At 40.5% G+C, this 19,992-nt stretch overlaps 1 protein-coding gene across 2 annotated transcripts; it reads left to right on the top strand.

Moving 5' to 3' along the window:
- The first annotated feature begins 3,154 nt into the window (after nucleotides 1-3,154).
- On the top strand, nucleotides 3,155-5,544 carry LOC123451188 (putative auxin-responsive protein IAA29). Of its 2 annotated transcripts, none has more exons than XM_045128198.1 (5): nucleotides 3,155-3,238; nucleotides 3,369-3,546; nucleotides 4,581-4,704; nucleotides 4,810-4,865; nucleotides 5,082-5,544. In XM_045128198.1, the coding sequence occupies exons 2-5, from the start codon at nucleotides 3,381-3,383 to the stop codon at nucleotides 5,339-5,341; spliced, it is 606 nt and encodes a 201-aa protein (XP_044984133.1). In that variant the 5' UTR covers nucleotides 3,155-3,238; nucleotides 3,369-3,380; the 3' UTR covers nucleotides 5,342-5,544. The 2 variants fall into 2 exon arrangements, with proteins under 2 accessions (XP_044984133.1, XP_044984132.1); XM_045128197.1 differs by having other exon boundaries at nucleotides 3,162-3,238; nucleotides 3,360-3,546.
- Nucleotides 5,545-19,992: the final 14,448 nt, after the last annotated feature.

The raw sequence follows: 19,992 nt of genomic DNA, 5'->3' as shown, positions 1-19,992 counted from the left end.
TTTATCATGAATAATCTGAACATAAACCCACAATTCATCGGATCCCAACAAACGCACCGCACAAAAGGAATTACATCATGTGGATCAAACCAAAGATGCGATGATCATTGTATTGAATATCAATAGAGAAAGAGAGAGAGAGAGAGAGAGAGAGAGAGAGAGAGATTACCATCTAGGTACTAGCTATGGAACCGTAGGTCTATGGTGAACTACTCACACATCATCATGAAGGATCAAGGTGGATGAACATGCCCTCCGTGATCGATCCCCCTTCGGCAGGGTACCGGAACGGAGCTCCAGATGGCCTCCGTCGGAACATAGACTTGTGGTGGCCTAAAAAGTGTTTCGGGACTGCCTTTGGGTTTTTATGTTATTTGAGAATTTATAAGCTAATGAATGGAGTCGGGAGGGCCTCGAGGGGCCCACAAGCCAACAGTGTGCGCCCCCCTCCAGGTCGTGCCGGGTTGGCTTGTCGGGCCCTTGTTTGGCCCCCCAACCTTCTTCCGATGCTTGTTGGTATTCTTTTGGTCCAGAAAAATCTCCAAAAAGTTTCAGGTCAATTGAACTTTGTTTGGTACGGTAAACGTGAAAATTCAAAAACATGCCGAAAACAACAACTGGCACTGGCCACTGGGTCAATAGGTTAGTGCTCAAAAATAATATAAACTGGTAAATAAATACCCAAAAAGTGTTCTATAATGATAATATATCAACATGGAACAATCAAAAACTATAGATACGTTCTAGACGTATCACCAACACACACTAGGGTGCGGCCACCCCCCTGAGTGTGCCCTGATGTGTGCTGCCTCTATCGTGTGGCCTCCGGTCTCCTCCCAAAGCTTCTATGTTTTCTTTTGGTCCAATAAATCATCAAAACGTTTCATGGCAACTGGACTCCGTTTGGTACTATAAACCTGAAAAGCTAAAAACACACAGAAAATAGCAAATGGCCCTAGGCACTGGGTTAATAGGTTAGTGTTCAAAAATAATATTAATCAACGAATAAATGACCAAAAAGTATCCTAGAATGATAATATTATAGCATGCAAAAATAAAAATTTATAGATACGTTGGAGACGTATCACTCCTCCACCCCATTGTGGTTCCTCATCCTCAACCTCCTCTGATGTTCTTCTTCCACCACCCCTCTTCTATCGCCTGGACATCCTATATGGAGGTCATAAGCACACTTCCACATCAAAACTGGAGTTGAGCTCACTTCCACGTCGGTGCTCAAGATGGACTGGTCATGCTTTACCAGATTTGGTGACGTATTATGGAGTTCCAGCGAGTGAGATTTCTCAAGTGGCAAATCATGGTGATGTGGCTACCACCAAGATGTGGATGGTGAGGGGCTAGAATTTTTTAAATTTTATGTTACGAAGGTTAGGTAGACGTGCTGCAAGCACACATTTCTTGTTGCGTGCACATGAGCAGTGTGTTGCAACAATGATTTTGAGTGGGTGTTGCAAATGAATACTTCCTGTTGGAATGGTGCCTTTTCATTCTTGCATGGGTATTGTTTTTAATGTTTCTTACATGTTTTTATGTGCATATCTTGTGAACAATTTTCAATGATTTGTTTCAATGAATGGAGATGTGTTGCATACATTTGTTTCTTTGGCACGTGCATGGTAAATATGATGCATTGTTGTGGTACTATTTTTTGCACATTGTGGTTAAAATGTTTAAGAAAAAATGTTGCAATTCATGAGAATCATGTCGTATATCAATTTTTTTATGTGGTAATAGTTTGACGCTTCAAATAATTGATTAACTGCAATTGGATAGTGTGGCGGCCCATCGATTTTCCATGGACGTCCAAACAGGCACAGGACCCGCTAGGGCAAGGTCGAGCGACCGCCTACCTTGATTCTATGAGATACGATTTGTACATCAGTGCATCAACGCTTGTTGGCTGCTTCCTCGCTGCCTCTAGAGAAATAGGAAAGGGCATGGCCATCGATCACATGGGGCTGCGTATTTGAGCCCTTAGGCCGTGAATTCCCACTATCAATGCTCAATATGCAATTGGAAAAAAATCACCAACACCGTGATGGCTACCCTCTTATTATCCGTGGCCCCTGATCTCTCTCTCCGTCTCTCTTATCTATCCAGGAACCAAAGGCTTCGGCAATCCATGGACGCGTGTGGAGGCATCCTACGTTGGAACCATCGATTGTGTCGATGAGGACTATGTGTTGCTACTATGGGGAGAGACTGTTAAACAAATTGTGTGATTACGAGGTTGGGGTTATGAGAGATTGAGTGATGAGGGAGGCTTCGACTAGGATGGGGACTTCTACTCGTTCTGTATTTCTTTATGAGAGAGAGGTTGATTAATATAATTTGTGGTCCACCTATTGGTACTGAATGATTCTATTGTTGCAATCCAATGGATATGCATGATGGCTAGGCACGTGGTAGGTGGTCGAAGTGTAGAAGATGGGTAGTATTAAGGGGAAGGGAGCAACAAATGCAGAGAATGGCATTTTTTTTGAAAAAAATATATTTCTAAATTCTAAATTTATGTATTGAAAATAGCTTGATAATCCATGATATAATTATCTTACTAGTATTTTCATGTTATGAATTTGATGTTGCATCCTAATTTTTTTCTCCTTTATAGTTCGCCCCACCTCATTTTTTTCGTCCTTCGCCACCCCAACCTACCCATAAAGGATTCTAGGGATATCAAAACTACTATGATGATTTAGTACCCCAAGTTCCATATAAGATTTACTCAACTTAATGCAAAATGTAAATGGATTTCTATAATAAATGCATTCCCTACAAGTATGCATGTCAAATGGTATCTTTAGCCATCAATGCAACATATACGAAAACAATACACCAAGATATGCTGCATATATTACTTCAAAGGACATTTATTGTTGGATAAAGATTTGCATAGAAGATGTATATGACTGACGTAAATCCAGTCACACCCCTATATTTTTATAAATTGCAGTAATTCGCATAGGATATAAACACATTTCCATCTTGTCCTTAAATGTTTTCACTTTATTTCTTATTCAACTTCTTAAGAAACTTCAAGTGCCATTTCTAGAAATAACATATTTACAAGGATGAAGCCGAAAAACAAGGCATGTTGTGTATTCTTTCTTTAATTCTACGACCATGCGTTCTAGTATAAAACCCCCCCATTGTGCATCCCACCACGTACATACCTACTGTGGCCAAGGTTCTAATATTTTCTACAACATCTATCAACGTACGTAACAATATGATGCACTCATATTTCTATTATTCACTTCTTAGTGATAGCATAATGTTTCTAAAGTTTATCTATTACTAGTTTGTTGATTTGAGAGATTCATCTTGTTTACTACTAGAGATTGTAGGGCGTATCTCCAATGGATGGTTCTCTTGTACCCGACGGAAATCCAAACCTGTCACCAACAAGGTTTGTGAAGGTTTTCTTGCATGGGGAGCACTTTGGAAGGAAGATAAATTTAACTGCTCACAACAGTTATGACTCGCTGTCCTTCACCCTGAAAAGACTGGGAAGCAACTATTCACGTAAGTATTTTTAAGGAAGTTCTTTAAAAGGAAATATATTTGTGAAGATACCAATTACACCTAGCATATGCACTGACAAGATGTCTCAAAGACATCTAGGATACACACAGCCTGAAAAGAAAAAAAGAGAGGAGAAAAAAGGCCTCGTCACAATGACTCCTCTCAACACAGTGATCAATTTTTTGAGGCAACTATATGTTATAATTGTAATATAAGCTTTCATCCACGAATTTATTATATATGAATAGTCTGACATGGATAGGTAGCCTCTTTTATATATTCGAATGCAACATCTGAATCTAGCATTGCATAACCAAGGCTGGAGTGAAAAGATCTTAATATAGAGCCAAAGGAAAATATACGAAATAAACCACTACAGGATAGAGCATTTACTCATTTCCATTTTTGTTTTGTTCATGTAGGCTAGGTTCTTAATTATTACAAAAACGTTACTACTCCCTCCATCTCAGTTTATAAGTCCGACACGTGTATCTAGGTCATCAATTTAACCAACTTAATGATAAATATATGTTACAAAAAATATATCATTAAAAACTTTAGATGTTCTATTTTCTAATGATATAATTTTTATATCAAACAATAAATTTTATATAAGTCAAATTGAGGACCTAGGTACATGTGTGTGCCTTCTAAACTATGACGGAGGTAGTACTTGTATGTCTTGTCGGGTGACCCACACATATTTTCTTGGGGTGGAGGCTCAAGATCTTCATTGACTTAAGGGTTGTAGAGTTGCCCCACGCAAATTGCAAGGCTAGATCGGCTGCTTTTTAGTACTCTTTGGAATTACTAGTTTTTATGCAAGGGAATGTTTCAACTGCGTTTTGAATTTTTTATTTCCTAACCTGGGTGGCTATTGATCGTTATACCATTATAATTTTTTGCAATAAAATAAAATAATTGAGTACGAGCCACTTAATGAACAAGTGAGATGTTTCCTTTTTCTGGTCAAATATGGGCAGTTCTAAAGTTTGTTATCTATTTACTGATAATGTTTCCTTTATATTACTTAGTTTCACAGTACCAACTTAGTGGCTTGGAGATGAGTGAAGAAGAAGGTGCATTACATGACGACTTCATGTTTCTGTACGATAACATGGACGGTTATCGTTTCTTTCTTGGTGAAGTCCCATGGGAGTGAGTTCTTGGTCTTAATCTATGCCAACAACTCTTTTTTGGCTCTTATGTAAATTTCTATAGATTTTTATATAATGATGAGCTAGTAACAAAAAAATGTTACAGGGATTTCACTGTTTCAGTCAAGAAGATCTACATTTTTCCTGGAGAAAAACAGGATGGTGCGTGCATAATATATATTTCCAAACAAGAACCCCAATTAATTGATTCGTTTTCTCGAACTAGATGTGGTAATATATAATTTTCAGTTGTTTGTTGCACCAACAAAGTGGTGTAGGCATGTAGCATCTCAAAAAATCAAGTACAAAACCAAAGTAGGCTAAAAGAAACGGAAGAGATAAGTATTTATTGAATAGTGACATCACTGGTGCATGCAGATAATGAGGAATATCTGGAAGAGGGAAATGGAGATAACGGTGATGGCAATGTTGCTGCTGATGGAGATGATGATGCCACTGGTGAAGATGGAGCCCTGGACGCTGTTGTTGCTGAGGATGATGGAGATGGAGATGAGGACGAAGGTGACAGAGCTGTTGACGAGGATGGAGATGGAGCTTATGATGATGAAGACAGAGATGTTGGTGATGATGAAGATGATGCTAGCTCCGAGGGCAATGATGGTGGTGCCGCAGAGTAGGCGAGGAATATTAAGTGACATGCATTAGCATACCTCGCAAGCCTCGTTGTAGTTACATGTTGCTTAATTCTCTCTACCTAGCAAGTTTACCTTTCGATTGTTTATGCATCTTATTATATGAACTGAACGTTTATCTTATATATGTTTGAGACTTTTATTATCTATACATAAAATTCATATAATCACCTTTGAATATCCGAATATGTTCCTGTTGTGAGCTGACCCGTACATATCTTAATTTTTCAGGGTCGTACAGTTAGATAGATAGTTTTTCCTTTCCTGTACAACTTTTTAATCTAAAATTTATAAAAATCCCGTGGGAGAAATTCCTGCAGTTCAGGGTCAAAATAATAATAATTTTTTAGAGTAGTGGTTTCCTATGCCTTGAACGAGGAGGCATAAAAGTTACTAACTCCGTACTAAAATATAAAATATTTTCTTGGTCTAGATTGAGACTAAGGCCTATTCTGATCTCATCTAGCTTCCTAAAACTTGATAGATTGAGCTTCTTACAACAGCTTCTAACTTCAAGCAGCGATGGAAAATCCGTTTGGCTCAGTTTCCAGCTTCTCTCAGCCCTAAAGCCGAGCTAGGAGGGTTGTGGGCTAGTTGGGCCGATTGGAGGCAGCTCAAATCGGGCCACAACCACGAGCGGCGAGGGAGCGCATCGACCGGCCCAGTTAGCTTCGATTTTATGTGTTAAAGCTTAAAAACAGATGCTACGCTGGGGGATTGAAAACAAGACCTATTATATGAACTGAACGTTTATCTTATATATGTTTGAGACCTTTATTACCTATACATAAAATTCATATAATCACCTTTGAATATCCGAATATGTTCCTGTTGTGAGCCGACCCGTACATATCTTAATTTTTCAGGGTCGTACAGTTAGATAGATAGTTTTTCCTTTCCTGTACAATCTAAAATTTATAACAATTATGTGGGAGAAATTCCTGCAGTTCAGGGTCAAAATAATAATAATAATAATTCAGGGTAGTGGTTTCCTATGCCTTGAACGAGGAGGCATAAAAGTTACTCCCTCCGTCCTAAAATATAAGATATTTTTTTGGTCTAGATTGAGACTAAAGTCTATTCTGATCTCATCTAGCTTCCGAAAACTTGACAAATTGAGCTTCTTACAACAGCTTCTAACTTCAAGCAGCTATAGAAAATCTGTTTGGCTCAGTTTCCAGCTTCTCTCAGCCCTACAGCCGAGCTGGGAGGGCTGTGGGCTAGTTTGGCCGATTGGAGGCAGCTCAAATCATGCCACAACCGCGAGCAGCGAGGGGGCGCATCGGCCAGCCCAGTTAGCTTCGACTTTATGTGTTAAAGCTTAAAAACAGATGCTACGCTGGGGGATCGAAAACATGACCTAGTGCTTAGCTGAGACCGCAGTAACCACTAGAACATCACGATAAATGTGACTAAATTTTCCTTTCGTCCATTTTATTCTCTTGTTTCTGTTTTTCCTGTTCGCCACAGTTTTCAATGGTTTATTTGATTTTTTTTGGTTTTTTCTTTATTTTCTTAAATGTGTGGATTATTTTTCAAAAATTCTTGAAGTTTTTTCAGTTTAATGATTTTTTTTAATTTGAAGAATTTTTTTCGAAATGGATGATTTTTTTTTCATATTCGATAAACATTTTCTTCAAAATCGATGAACCTTTTTTAAATTGATGAACTTTTTCGGATTCGATAGAATTTTTTTCAAATTTGATGTACTTTTTTCAAAAATCAGTGAACTTTTTTCCAAAACGAGTGAACTTTTTTCTAAACTGGTGAACCCTTTTCAAATTTGATGAACTTGTTTTGAAAATCAATGAACATTTTAAAAATAGGTGAACTTTTTTTTAAATCGGTGAACTTCTTAAAAAAATGTAACATTTATGAGTTTTCTTTCTTCTTTATTATTAATGTCAACGGTTGACCAGTCAATTTGTCAACCACGACCGTACAAAACAGCAATGGCACGAGCGCCGGTTGGCTTCCGCAACGCCACATGGGCCGGGCCACTTGGTGTTCCAGCGGGCGCCGGTTGACTTCTGCAATGCCGAAGGCGCGGAATAAGAGCTCCCAACATATAGCGTTATGCTGTGCGAGCGTACCGCTTTGCTAGGCTTCACTTGGCGGTGGCAGTTCAATTGTATGTACTCGCTAATTGCAGCTTTCTTTATCAGTGTCGCTGGGCCGAGGTTGCTTCACATTTTTGCACTACCATCGCGCATAGCTTCGAGAATTCCAGCTTCTTGAAGTCAAAACGTTCGGGACAATTTCATCCAGAAATATAAACTCAAAAAAACTTAATCAAGTATTTGAAAATTTAACCAAGTATGTACATTTATTTCAGATTGATAAAAATAATGTTGGCTGTATACAAAACAAGCTAACATGTGTTGAACTAAAAAGAAACCGATGAAAAGTGACATCAACTAATTAAAATGAAGAAAATCCAATAAAAAGAAAGAAAAAATGAAAAAAAATCCCAAGAATGCAGTGAAATTCCAGGAAAAAAACAAAGAAAACAAAATAAATTAATACCAATAATGAAATAAAAAACAGAAAGAAGAAAGAAAGAAACAATGAATATAGAGCAAGAAACAATTAAGTACGATGGAAAACAACAGAATGGTGAAAACTGCAGAAAAACCCAAGGAACATGGAGAAACAAATAAATGTGAATGAAAATAAAAATTGAAAAACCAAAAAACTCGAAAGATTAAAGCAAGCCAGCGAACACAGTCGAGCATATGAACCAAACAAAGGAAAAAAAACATATGAGAATGGGTCGGTCTAGTAGCTACAATGGGAGTTCCTATGTGCTTCATCCTGCGGCAAATAAATAGGCCATCACACAGGGTGTGCCCAACTGGACCGGCCCATTTCGATGAACCGCAAATGGCTGTGAAAAATTGCAAAAAGGTTGATCGCCGTTCATGGGAATCGAACCCAGATAACCACTCATGTGCGCTTGCTGCTAGCCACTATGACCGAAGAATTCTGGTATTAGACATACATCGCAAGGATTAAAATAGCAGTAGCCGACTTAACACTATTTACAACATTACCGAACCAAGTTCAAAATTTGAGTAATTTTTCCAACATACGACCAATTTTTGGCAAACACGAACAATTTGCTGAAATTGTTAACATATTTGAAATTTATGAATTATTTTCATAAACATGAACATTTTTAGAATTTTTGAACAAAATTTAAAAATGGGAACAATTTAAGAATCACAAACATATTTAATTTTTTAGAAAATATTTCGAAATGGAGAACAAATTCCCAAACAAATTTATAGATTTTTTTGAAAAGCAAACAATTTTTATGATATGGGAACATTTTCTTAATATCTCCCAAAAATAGAAAACATAATTTTTTTAAACCGGAATATTTTCAAATTGAAAACAATTTTCGGATATGCGAACGTTTTTCAAATTCGAAATATTTTTTGGATACGTGAACATTTAAAAAAAATGGAACATGCTTTGAAACTCCTCAACAAAACTTGCAAACATGAACAATTTCTGAATCTATGAACAATATTTGAAAAGACAAACAAATTTATAAAAAATGTGAACATATTTTGAAAATAAAGAAAATTTTAAATTTTGACCAAGAAATGAAAATGGGAACATTTTTTGTAAAGTGCGACCATTTTTGTAATTTGAACAATTTTTGAATGGGAATGTTTTTTTTGAAAATCTGAACAATTTCTGAATCTATGAACAGTTTTCTACAAAGCAAACAAATTTATGAAAAATGCGACCATATTTCAAAAACTCCAACATTTTTTATTTCTGAACAAAAATTGAAAACGGGAACATTTTTTGTAAAGTGCAACTATTCATTTTGTATTTGTGAACAATTTTTGAATGGGAACGGTTTTTTGAAAATCTGAACAATTTCTGAATGTATGAATTTTTTTGAAAAAGCAAACAAATTTATGAAGAATGCAAACATATTTTGAAAATGCGGCCATTTTGTACATTATTGAAAACTAATTGAAACCCCAACAAATTTTTGGAAATGCAATCATTCTTTAGAAAAAGCAGAAGTAAAAAAAAAAGGCTGGCTCAGGAACCTTCTAGAATTTTGCAAAACCGTAAAAGACGGCTCGCAAAACTTTGCTAGTAATTTCGCCGACTCACTGCAACGATCGCTCGCGTTACACTGTGCGAAGCGTGGACATTACGATATCTTCCGCCAAGATTAAAGAAACACTCGCACAAAATGAGATACAGTCCCCTCGCATCAGCGGGGCAATCCCTATTCGTGGCCTTTAACGTGTGTTTTGTTAATTGCGCTGATGGCACTCTTCCTTGGGTCGGTCCATATATCATTTTTCCCTGTGAACACCCAAAAAGATGTATGCGAGATCGACTTTGATCCCGACCTCTGCGTTCAAAGGAAGCAAAATAACAACTAGGCTATCCCATTCAACGTGAAACAATAGTTTTTTTTATACTTTTATTCCTTCTTCAATACCTGTGTTTTTTCTCCCACACATTTTTATTTTGTCTTTCTTTTTGCCCTTTCCACAAATGCACAGATTCTCCTTCAAATTCATGATTTGATTTACAAATTTGATTAACTTTTTTTTCAAATTCGATGAACTTTTTCCCAACCCGATGTTTTTTTTGAAATTTGATGAACTTGTTTGAAACTAGATGATCTTTTCTAAATCAGATGAACTTTTTCAGATTAGATGAACTTTTTTCTAAATTCGATGAACTTTTCTAAATTCGATAAGTTTTTTTCAAATTGATTATCTTTTTTAAAATTAATGAACTCATTTCAAATTGGATGAACTTTTTCTGAATTCGATGAATTTTTTTTATTTTGTGAACTTGTCGTTTGGAAATCGATGATTTTTTTCACAATCATTGAACTTTTTCAAAATTGTGTACTTTTCAAACAATGAATTTTGTCAAATTCCTATTTTTTGAACTTTTGTTACTTTTCTGTTTTTTTTTAGTTTTTGTGAACTTATATGTAAAAGTCAACAATCAAGGACCTGGACACTTAATACATGTTCGACGATGGACCGCTCCAGCCACTCCGCTCCGTCGGAGGAGCGGCAGAACGCCCACTCTGAAAAAAAATAAACTACGGGTCGCTCCGCTCCGCCGTGGAGTTAGGAGCTGGAGTGTTTCCGAACACTCCCTTATATGCATTGTAGTGGTAAAACTCAAGCAACCACTTTTTTCATCAAACGACCCGACAACAATCGAGCGAAGCACTTGTTTATAATGGGCCGACCTAAACTTCCAAAACATGGGCGTCACTATCATGTTCAGGCACTTAAGACGCTAAACACGGGCAATTCCTATTTAGCGCCACAGCCGCCGGTTACAGGAAAAATTTGCTAACCGGCGCATGTAGCGCTCCGTAATGGGCCGGTCCATCTAGAAATTCTTCATGAACTTTTTTAGCCGATGAACTGTTTTAACCTGTGAACTTCTTTTGAAATCGGTGATTTAAAAAAAAATCGATGAACTTTCTAAAATTTAATGATTATAATTTAAAATTCATGAACTTTTCTCAAAATAAGTGACTATTTTTTAAAATTTATGAACTTTTTTCAAAATTCATGATATTTTTTTGCGAATTCTATGAAATTTTTGAAAATTCATGAACATATTTTTGAAAATTCGTGAATCTTTTTTTTATAATCTTCGATTTTTTTTACAAATCTGAACTTTTTAAAAATTCTGTAAACTTTTTTTTGATTTTTAATAACCAACGCATTTTATATAGGCCAATCCATGAAAAGGGGCACTGCAGGCCCCCGTTCCCCTAGTGGCGCTTGAAGCGCCACATAGGAGGTCCCCTAAACACGAGCTTTCAAGTGAGGTCGCAACGGTTATATGAATGGTAGGCCGCTCTTCATTCTTAAATATTATATGTATCTTATAGCGAGTAGTAAGATACTGCATGCTATAAGCTGTTTTGAGTGGCCGACCCATTCTAAAGGAAGTGAGTAGTAGTTTCGAGCGAGGTTCCTCGGAGCAACTATCTCATATGAGCGTTCGTTCGGAAGCCTCATAATAATCACTCTCATGCACCGACATTTGGCGTGTTCTCAACCGTCGTCACGTATTGTGTTTTGGACTTTTGCTTCGAATTTTATTTTTTCGCACGTGTTTTTGGCTTTTAGATGGTTTTTCGTCGTTTTGGTTCTCCACGTGTCTTTCTTATCTTTTCGACAACAAATGTTCAAAAAGATTATTTTGCAAAAAACACGTTTTCTTTTTTTTCTTCCTTGGGAGACGCGGTTTTGCTTTCGCGAAAGGCACGGATTTGCTTCCTTGAGAGGCAGAGTCGTGCATCTAGAAAATAGAAAAAACGTGCAAGAGGCATGGTTTTTCGTCATGTTTTTTTGACGGAAAAAGTTCATCGAAAACTATCAGCATGGGTTCTAGTTTTGAATATCTCGACACGAAGAATTCAACAGTAAAAACGATTCGAGATTTGGACGCACGGTTTAAGAGATAAAAGATTTTGAATACACGAATTTAAAAAAAAAGAAAAACTTTGAGGTTGCAACAATGGCACACTTGCAATGGGCCTTGTTGCAACCGACAGGTGGAGTTTGTGGAAGAACTAACCCTCAATTAATAATTTCGCATATGTTAGGCCAACTCCAACGCATGACCCCTTCTTGTCCGGGCCTGTTTGTTTTGGCCCAAACTGACCGATTAGACGACCTAACGCACGACTTCATCCACATAAATTTTTTCGTTTTGCATTTGGCCTGCCGCATTTCCAAAGCAAACTTGCTCGTGGTTTGCATTCACATGGACAACGAACAAACGCGCACGCCGAAACTTCTCGTCCGTGTCGGGCCCTCGTGGTGGCGACCACTTACCTCCCACCATCTAAACTCCACATGCACGCGGCGCGGGGGGGGGGGGGGGGGGGGGAGGGGCTGTTTTCATCCACCTAGTTGCTCCGTTCGTCATCCTTCTTAGCATGGAAGACATGAACTGTTCAGTGCGCAGCTTCCAGTTTCAAGCCCTCCTGCCTCCTCGAGCCCCAACATGAGCGAAACCCGAGCTGTCCTTTATCTCCCTCGTGTTGGTGGCCATGGGGTGTTAGCATGTGCTTTGCAAGGGGAAGCACAACCATGATGCCGGCTCGTCCTTCGGTCGTCGCCGCATCACAAGCTCCGCTTGGCCCGCATTTGTGTAGGATCCGAAGTCAACATGGCACCCGCAGGGTTTGGGTATGGGTATTATGTGCCGACACTCATACGAGTCTCAAAATTTCTACCTATACCCGTACTCGTACCCGCACCCCGGGTTTCACAATGTTCCCATACCCGTACCCGGCCGGGTGTGGGTAATACCCGCGGGTAAAAATACCCGTGCATATTTTAACATTTTGATACATAAGCATTTCAACACGTAGATTTTAACATTTCAGCATATATATACAACATTTCAAAACATTTATATAACACTTCGAACACATTTATACAACATTTCAACACATTTACTCCCTCTGTTCCTAAATATAAGTCTTTTTGAAGATCTCACTAGAAGACTACATACGAAGCAAAATGAGTGAATCTAAAATCTAAAGTATGTCTATATACATGTGTATATAGTTTTATAGTCGTATCTCTTAAAATACTTGTATTTAAGAATGAGGGAGTATATAACAATTCAGCACATGACACAAAATTAGGGGGTGACGCATTTTGGATCGGGAATTCGGAGGGTGAGGGTGTGGGTGGGTGCCTGGTTAGCTTAGTTTTTTTCAATCTATGTCAATGACATAGGGGACACCGGGACATACTTGACACGGTGTTTTATTATACGGGCTTGCGGGTTCGTGGGTATGGGTATTGCCATCCTGTACCCGTATCCGCCTTACCCGTTGGGTATATTCTTTTCTATTTAGAAACCCATGGGTATTTTTCTTTCCCATACCCTTACCCTAAGGGGGATTTTACCCGTCGGGTTTGTGGGTATCGGGTACCAGTTGCCACGTTGAATTCGAAGTATGTCTATGTTGGGTAACGTAGCTTAAATTCAAAAAAAATCCTACGCATATTCAGATCTTCCTATGGAGAGACCAGCAACGAGAGAGGGGTGAGTGAATCTTCATACCTTTGAAGATAGCTAAGCGGAAGCGTTGCTAGAACGCGGTTGATGGAGTCGTACTCACGGCGATTCAGATTGCGGTGTGATTCCGATCTAGTGCCGAACCACGGCACCTCCGTGTTCAACACACGTGCAACCAGGTGACGTCTCCCGCACCTTGATCCAGCAAGGAGGAGGGAGAGGTTGGGGAAGCTCTCTGGCAGCACGACGGCGTGGTGTCGATGGAGAGATGAGGTCTCCCGGCAGGGCTTCGCCAAGCACCGTGGGAGGAGGAGGAAGGAGGGGAGCACGGCTGCGCCGAGGGGAGAAGAAACGGTGTCCCCAAAAGCCCCAAACCCCTAGGTATTTATAGGAGGAGGGGAGGGTGGTTCCACCCCTAGGGTTTCCCCCCTAGGTGGTGCGGCAGCCCCCCCCCCAGATGGGAGGTGTGGCGGCTAGGGCAGGGGGAAGGGGTGGCGCACCCCTTAGGTAGGCCTAAGGCCCACTAGCGCTAGGGTTTCCCCCCTTTCTCCCTGCTGCACCATGGGCCTCTTGTGGGAGGCGCACCAGCCCACTTTGGGCTGGTTGCCCTCCCCTTTTTGGCCCATGCTACCTCTTGGACCTGGTGGCCCCTCCCGGTGGACCCCCGGGACCATTTCCGATGGTCCCGGTGAACCCCTGGGACGTTACCGGTGACGCCCGAAACATTTCCGGTGTCCAAAACCATCCATCCTATATATCAATCTTTACCTCCAGACCATTCCGGAGCTCCTCGTGACGTCCTGGATCTCATCCGGGACTCCTAACAACTTTCGGTAACCTCGTATAATATTTCCCTATAACCGTAGCATCATCGAACCTTAAGTGTGTAGACCCCACGGGTTCGCGAAGCATGCAGACATGACTGAGACGCTCTCCGGCCAATAACCATCAGCGGGATCTAGATACCCATGGTGGCTCCCACATGTTCCACGATGATCTCATCGCATGAACCACGATGTCAAGGATTCAATCAATCCCGTATACAATTCCCTTTGTTTCTCGGTCTAGAACTTGCCCGAGGTTCGATCATCGGTATACCTATACCTTGTTCAATCTTGTTACCGGTAAGTCTCTTTACTAATTCCGTATCACATCATCGTGTGACTAACTCCTTAGTTACATTGAGCTCATGATGATGTTCTACCGAGTGGGCCCAAAGATACCTCTCCGTCACACGGAGTGACAAATCCCGATCTCGATTCATACCAACCCAACAGACACTTTCAGAGGTACCCGTAGTGCACCTTTATAGTAACCCAGTTACGTTGTGATGTTTGATACACCCAAAGCACTCCTACGGTATCCGGGAGTTGCACAATCTCACAGTCGAAGGAAAAGACACTTGACATTAGAAAAGCTTTAGCATACGAACAATACGATCTAGTGCTATGCTTAGGATTGGGTCTTGTCCATCACATCATTCTCCCAATGATGTGATCCCGTTATCAATGATATCTAATGTCCATGATCAGGAAACCATGATCATCTATTGATCAACGAGCTAGCCAACTAGAGGCTTGCTAGGGACACATTGTGATCTATTTATTCATACATGTATTATTGTTTCCTGTTAATACAATTATAGCATGAACAATAGACGATTATCATGAACAAGGAAATATGATAATAACCACTTTATTATTGCCTCTAGTGCATATTTCCAATAGTCTCCCACTTGCACTAGAGTCAATAATCTAGTTACATTGTGATGTATCGAACACCCATAGCATTATGGTGTTGATCATGTTTTGCTCAAGGAAGAGGTTTAGTCAACGGGTCTGCAATATTCAGAGCTGTGTGTACTTTACAAATATCTATCACTCCACTCTGGACATGGTCTTGGATGGAGTTATAGCGGCGTTTGATGGGCTTGGTCTTCCGGTGAAACCTGGGCTCCTTGGCTATGGCAATGGCCCCAGTGTTATCACAGAAGAGCGTCACTGGACCCGACGCGCTTGGAAGCACTCCAAGGTCGGTGATGAGCTCCTTCATCCCAATTCCTTCATGAGCTGCTTCTGAAGCAGCTATGTACTCCGCTTCACATGTAGATGGTGCCACGACTTCTTAATTGCCGCTACACCAGCTTACTGCCCCACCATTCAAAACATATACGTATCCGGTCTGTGACTTAGAGTCATCCGGATCTGTGTCGAAGCTAGCATCGACGTAACCCTTTACGACGAGCTCTTCTTCACCTCCATAAATGTGAAACATCTCTTTAGTCGTCTACAGGTACTTAAGGATATTCTTGACCGCTGTCCAGTGTTCCATACCGGGATCACTTTGGTACCACCCTACCAAACTTATGGCAAGGTTTATATTAGGTCTGGTACACAGCATGACATACATTAGAGAGCCTGCGGCTAAAGCGTAGGGGACAATACTCATCTTCTCTCTATCCGCTGCCGTGGTCGGTGACTGAGTCTTACTCAATCTCATACCTTGCAAAACTGGCAAGAACCCTTTCTTTGAGTTTTCCATATTGAACTTCTTCAATATCTTGTCAAGGTATGTACTTTGCGAAAGACCTATGAGGCGTCTCGATCTATCTCTATAGATCTTGATGCCTAATATGTATGCAGCGTCTCTAAGGTCCTTCATTGAAAAACTCTTGTTCAAATAGGCCTTTATGCTCTCCAACATCTCTATATTATTCCCCATCAATAATATGTCATCTACATACAATATGAGGAAAGCTACAGAGCTCCCACTCACTTTCTTGTACAGACAGGCTTCTCCATAAACCTGTATGAACCCAAACGCTTTAATAACCTCATTGAAGCGAATGTTCCAACTCCGAGATGCTTGCACCAGCCCATAGATGGAGCGCTGGAGCTTGCACACTTTGTTAGCACCCTTAGGGTCGACAAAACCTTCTGGTTGCATCATATACAACTCTTCCTTAAGATTCCCGTTAAGGAACGCTGTTTTGACGTCCATTTTCCAAATTCCATAATCATAAAAGGCGGCAATTGCTAACATGATTCGGACTGATTTCAGCTTCGCTACGGGAGAGAAAGTCTCTTCGTAGTCAACTCCTTGAATTTTTCGAAAACCCTTTGCGACAAGTCGAGCTTTATAAACGGTCACATTACCGTTTGCATCAGTCTTCTTCTTGAAGATCCATTTATTTTCTATGGCTCGCCGGTCATCGGGCAAGTCCACCAAAGTCCATACTTTGTTCTCATACATGGATCCTATCTCGGATTTCATAGCTTCAAGCCATTTGTTGGAATTCGGACCCGCCATTGCTTCTTCATAGTTCAAAGGTTCACCATTGTCTAACAACATGATTTCCATCACAGGGTTGCTGTACCACTCTGGTGCGGAGTGTGCCCTTGTGGACCTTCGCGGTTCAGTAGTAACTTGATGCGAAGCTTCATGATCATTATCATTAACTTCCTCTTCAATTGGTGTAGGCGCCACAGAACAATTTCCCACGCTGCGCTACTTTCCTGTTCGAGAGGGGGTGTAATTACCTCATCAAGTTCTACTTTCCTCCCACTTACTTCTTTTGAGAGAAACTCTTTCTCTAGAAAGGATCCGTTCTTGGCAACAAAGGTTTTACCTTCGGATCTAAGATAGAAGGTATACCCAATAGTTTCCTTAGGGTATCCTGTGAATACGCATTTCTCCGCTTTGGGTTCGAGCTTCTCTGGTTGAAGTTTCTTCACATAAGCATCGCAGCCCAAACTTTAAGAAATGACAACTTGGGTTTCTTGCCAAACCATAGTTCATACGGTGTCGTCTCAACGGATTTAGACAGTGACCTATTTAAAGTGAATGCTGCAGTTTCTAATGTGTATCGCCAAAATGATAGCGGCAAGTCGGTAAGAGACATCATAGATCGTACCATATCTAATAAAGTGTGATTACGATGTTCAAACACTCTGTTGCGTTGCGGTGTGCCAGGCGGCGTCAGTTGTGAAACTATTCCACACTTCCTTAGGTGTGTGACAAACTCGTGACTCAAATATTCTCCTCCACGATCAGATCGTAGACACTTAATTTTTCTATCACGTTGATTCTCAACCTCACTCTGAAATTCCTTGAACTTTTCAAACGTCTCAGATTTGTGCTTCATCAAGTAGATATACCCATACCTACTCAAATCATCGGTGAGAGTGAGAATATAACGGTAGCCACCGCGAGCTTCAACGTTCATTGGAACACACACATCAGTATGTATTATTTCCAATAAGTCGATCGCTCTCTCCATTATTCCTGAGAATGGAGTCTTAGTCATCTTGCCCATGAGGCATGGTTCGCATGTGTCAAATGATTCAAAGTCAAGAGACTCTAATAGTCCATCAGTATGGAGCTTCTTCATGTGCTTAACACCGATATGACCAAGGCGGCAGTGCCACAAGTATGTGGGACTATCATAATCAACTTTACATCTTTTGGTACTAACACTATGAATATGTGTAACATCACGATCGAGATTCATCAAGAATAAACCATTCACCAGCGGAGCATGACCATAAAACATATCACTCATATAAATAGAACAACCATTATTCTCTGACTTAAATGAGTAGCCATCTCGCATTAAGAAAGACCCTGATACAATATTCATGCTCAAAGCTAGTACTAAATAACAATTATTAAGGTTTAAAACTAATCTCGACGGTAGATGTAGAGGTAGCGTGCCGACGGCGATCACATCGACCTTGGAGCCATTCCCGACGCGCATCGTCACCTCGTCCTTGGCCAGTCTCCGCTTATTCCGCAGTCCCCGCTTTGAGTTGCAAATGTGAGCAACAACACCGGTATCAAATACCCAGGAGCTACTACGAGCGCTGGTAAGGTACACATCAATAACATGTATATCACATATACCTTTAACGTTGTCGGCCTTCTTGTCCGCTAAGTACTTGGGACAGTTCCGCTTCCAATGACCTTTTCCCTTGCAATAGAAGCACTCAGTCTCAGGCTTGGGTCCATTCTTTTTCTTTTTCCCGGCATCTGGCTTACCAGGCGCGGCAACGGCTTTGCCGTCTTTCTTGAAGTTCTTCTTACCCTTGCCCTTCTTGAAACCGGTGGTCTTGTTGACCATCAACACTTGATGCTCTTTCTTGATTTCTACTTCTGCAGACTTGAGGATTGAGTACAACTCGAGAATGGTCTTCTCCATCCCTTGCATGTTATAGTTCAGCACAAAACCTTTGTAGCTTGGTGGGAGAGACTGGAGGATTCTGTCAATTATAGCATCATCCGGAAGTTCGACTCCTAGTGAAGTCAGGCGACCGTGTAACCCAGACATTTTGAGTATGAGCTCACTGACAGAACTGTTCTCCTCCATCTTACAGCTAAAGAACTTGTCGGATACTTCATATCTCTCGACACGGGCATGAGCTTGAAAAACCAGTTTCAGCTCTTGGAACATCTCATATGCACCGTGTTGCTCAAAACGCCTTTGGAGCCCCGTTTCCAAACTGTATAACATGCCACACCTAACCAGAGAGTAGTCATCACTCCGCGTTTGCCAGACGTTCAGAATGTCCTGGGCTGCTGCGGGAGCAAGAGAGTCACCTAGCGGCGCATCAAGGACATAAGCCTTTTTAGCTGCTTCAAGGGTGAGCTTCAAGTTGCGAACCCAGTCCGCATAGTTGCTACCATCATCTTTCAGCTTGTTTTCTCTCTAGGAATGCGTTGAAATTGAGGTTGACGTTGGCCATCTACAACATTTATAAAGACAACTTTTAGACTAATTAAGTTCATGGCAATTAAGTTCATTTAATCAAATTAAGTATGAACTCCCACTTAAATCGACATCCCTCTAGTCATCTAAGTGATACATGATCCATGTTGACTAACCCATGTCCCATCATCATGTGAGACGGACTAGTCGTCATGGTGAGCAACTTCATGCTGATCGTATTCAACCATACGACTCATGTTCGACCTTTCGGTCTCTTGTATTCGAGGTCATGTATGTACATGCTAAGCTCGTTGAGTCAACCTAAGTGTTTCACGTGTGTAAATCTGGCTTACACCCGTTGTATGCGAACGTTAGAATCTATCACACCCGATCATCAGGTGGTGCTTCGAGACAACGATCCTTCGCAACGGTGCACACTTAGGGGAATACGTTCTCGAAATTTTAAGAGGTATCATCTTATTATGCTACCGTCGTTCTAAGCAATAAGATGAAAAACATGATAAACATCACAATGCAATCATATAGTGACATGATATGACCATTACCATCTTTGCTCTTTCGATCTCCATCTTCAGGCTTCGCATGATCATCATTGTCACCGGCGTGACACCATGATCTCCATCATCATGATATCCATCATCGTGTCTCCATGAATTTGTCACCCCAACTACTACTATCACTACTACTATAGCTAACCGTTAGCAATGAAGTAAAAGTAGTAAGCACATGGCGTTGCATCTCATACAATAAATTAAGACAACTCCTATGGCTCCTGCTGGTTGTCATACTCATCGACATGCAAGTCGTGAAACCTATTACAATAACATGATCATCTCATACATCATACATG

The sequence above is a fragment of the Hordeum vulgare genome, chromosome 4H (genome assembly GCF_904849725.1).
Source record: "Hordeum vulgare subsp. vulgare chromosome 4H, MorexV3_pseudomolecules_assembly, whole genome shotgun sequence".
In the NCBI taxonomy this organism is placed as follows: Eukaryota; Viridiplantae; Streptophyta; class Magnoliopsida; order Poales; family Poaceae; genus Hordeum; species Hordeum vulgare.
This window is presented reverse-complemented; position numbering and strand designations above follow the sequence as displayed.

Coding starts and splice junctions, on each gene's coding strand:
- LOC123451188 (XM_045128198.1), top strand. CDS start 3,381: ATGGATGGTTCTCTTGTACCCGACGGAAATCCAAACCTGTCACCAACA. Junction 3,547..4,580: donor ACTGGGAAGCAACTATTCAC/GTAAGTATTTTT, acceptor TATATTACTTAG/TTTCACAGTACCAACTTAGT. Junction 4,705..4,809: donor CTTGGTGAAGTCCCATGGGA/GTGAGTTCTTGG, acceptor AAAATGTTACAG/GGATTTCACTGTTTCAGTCA.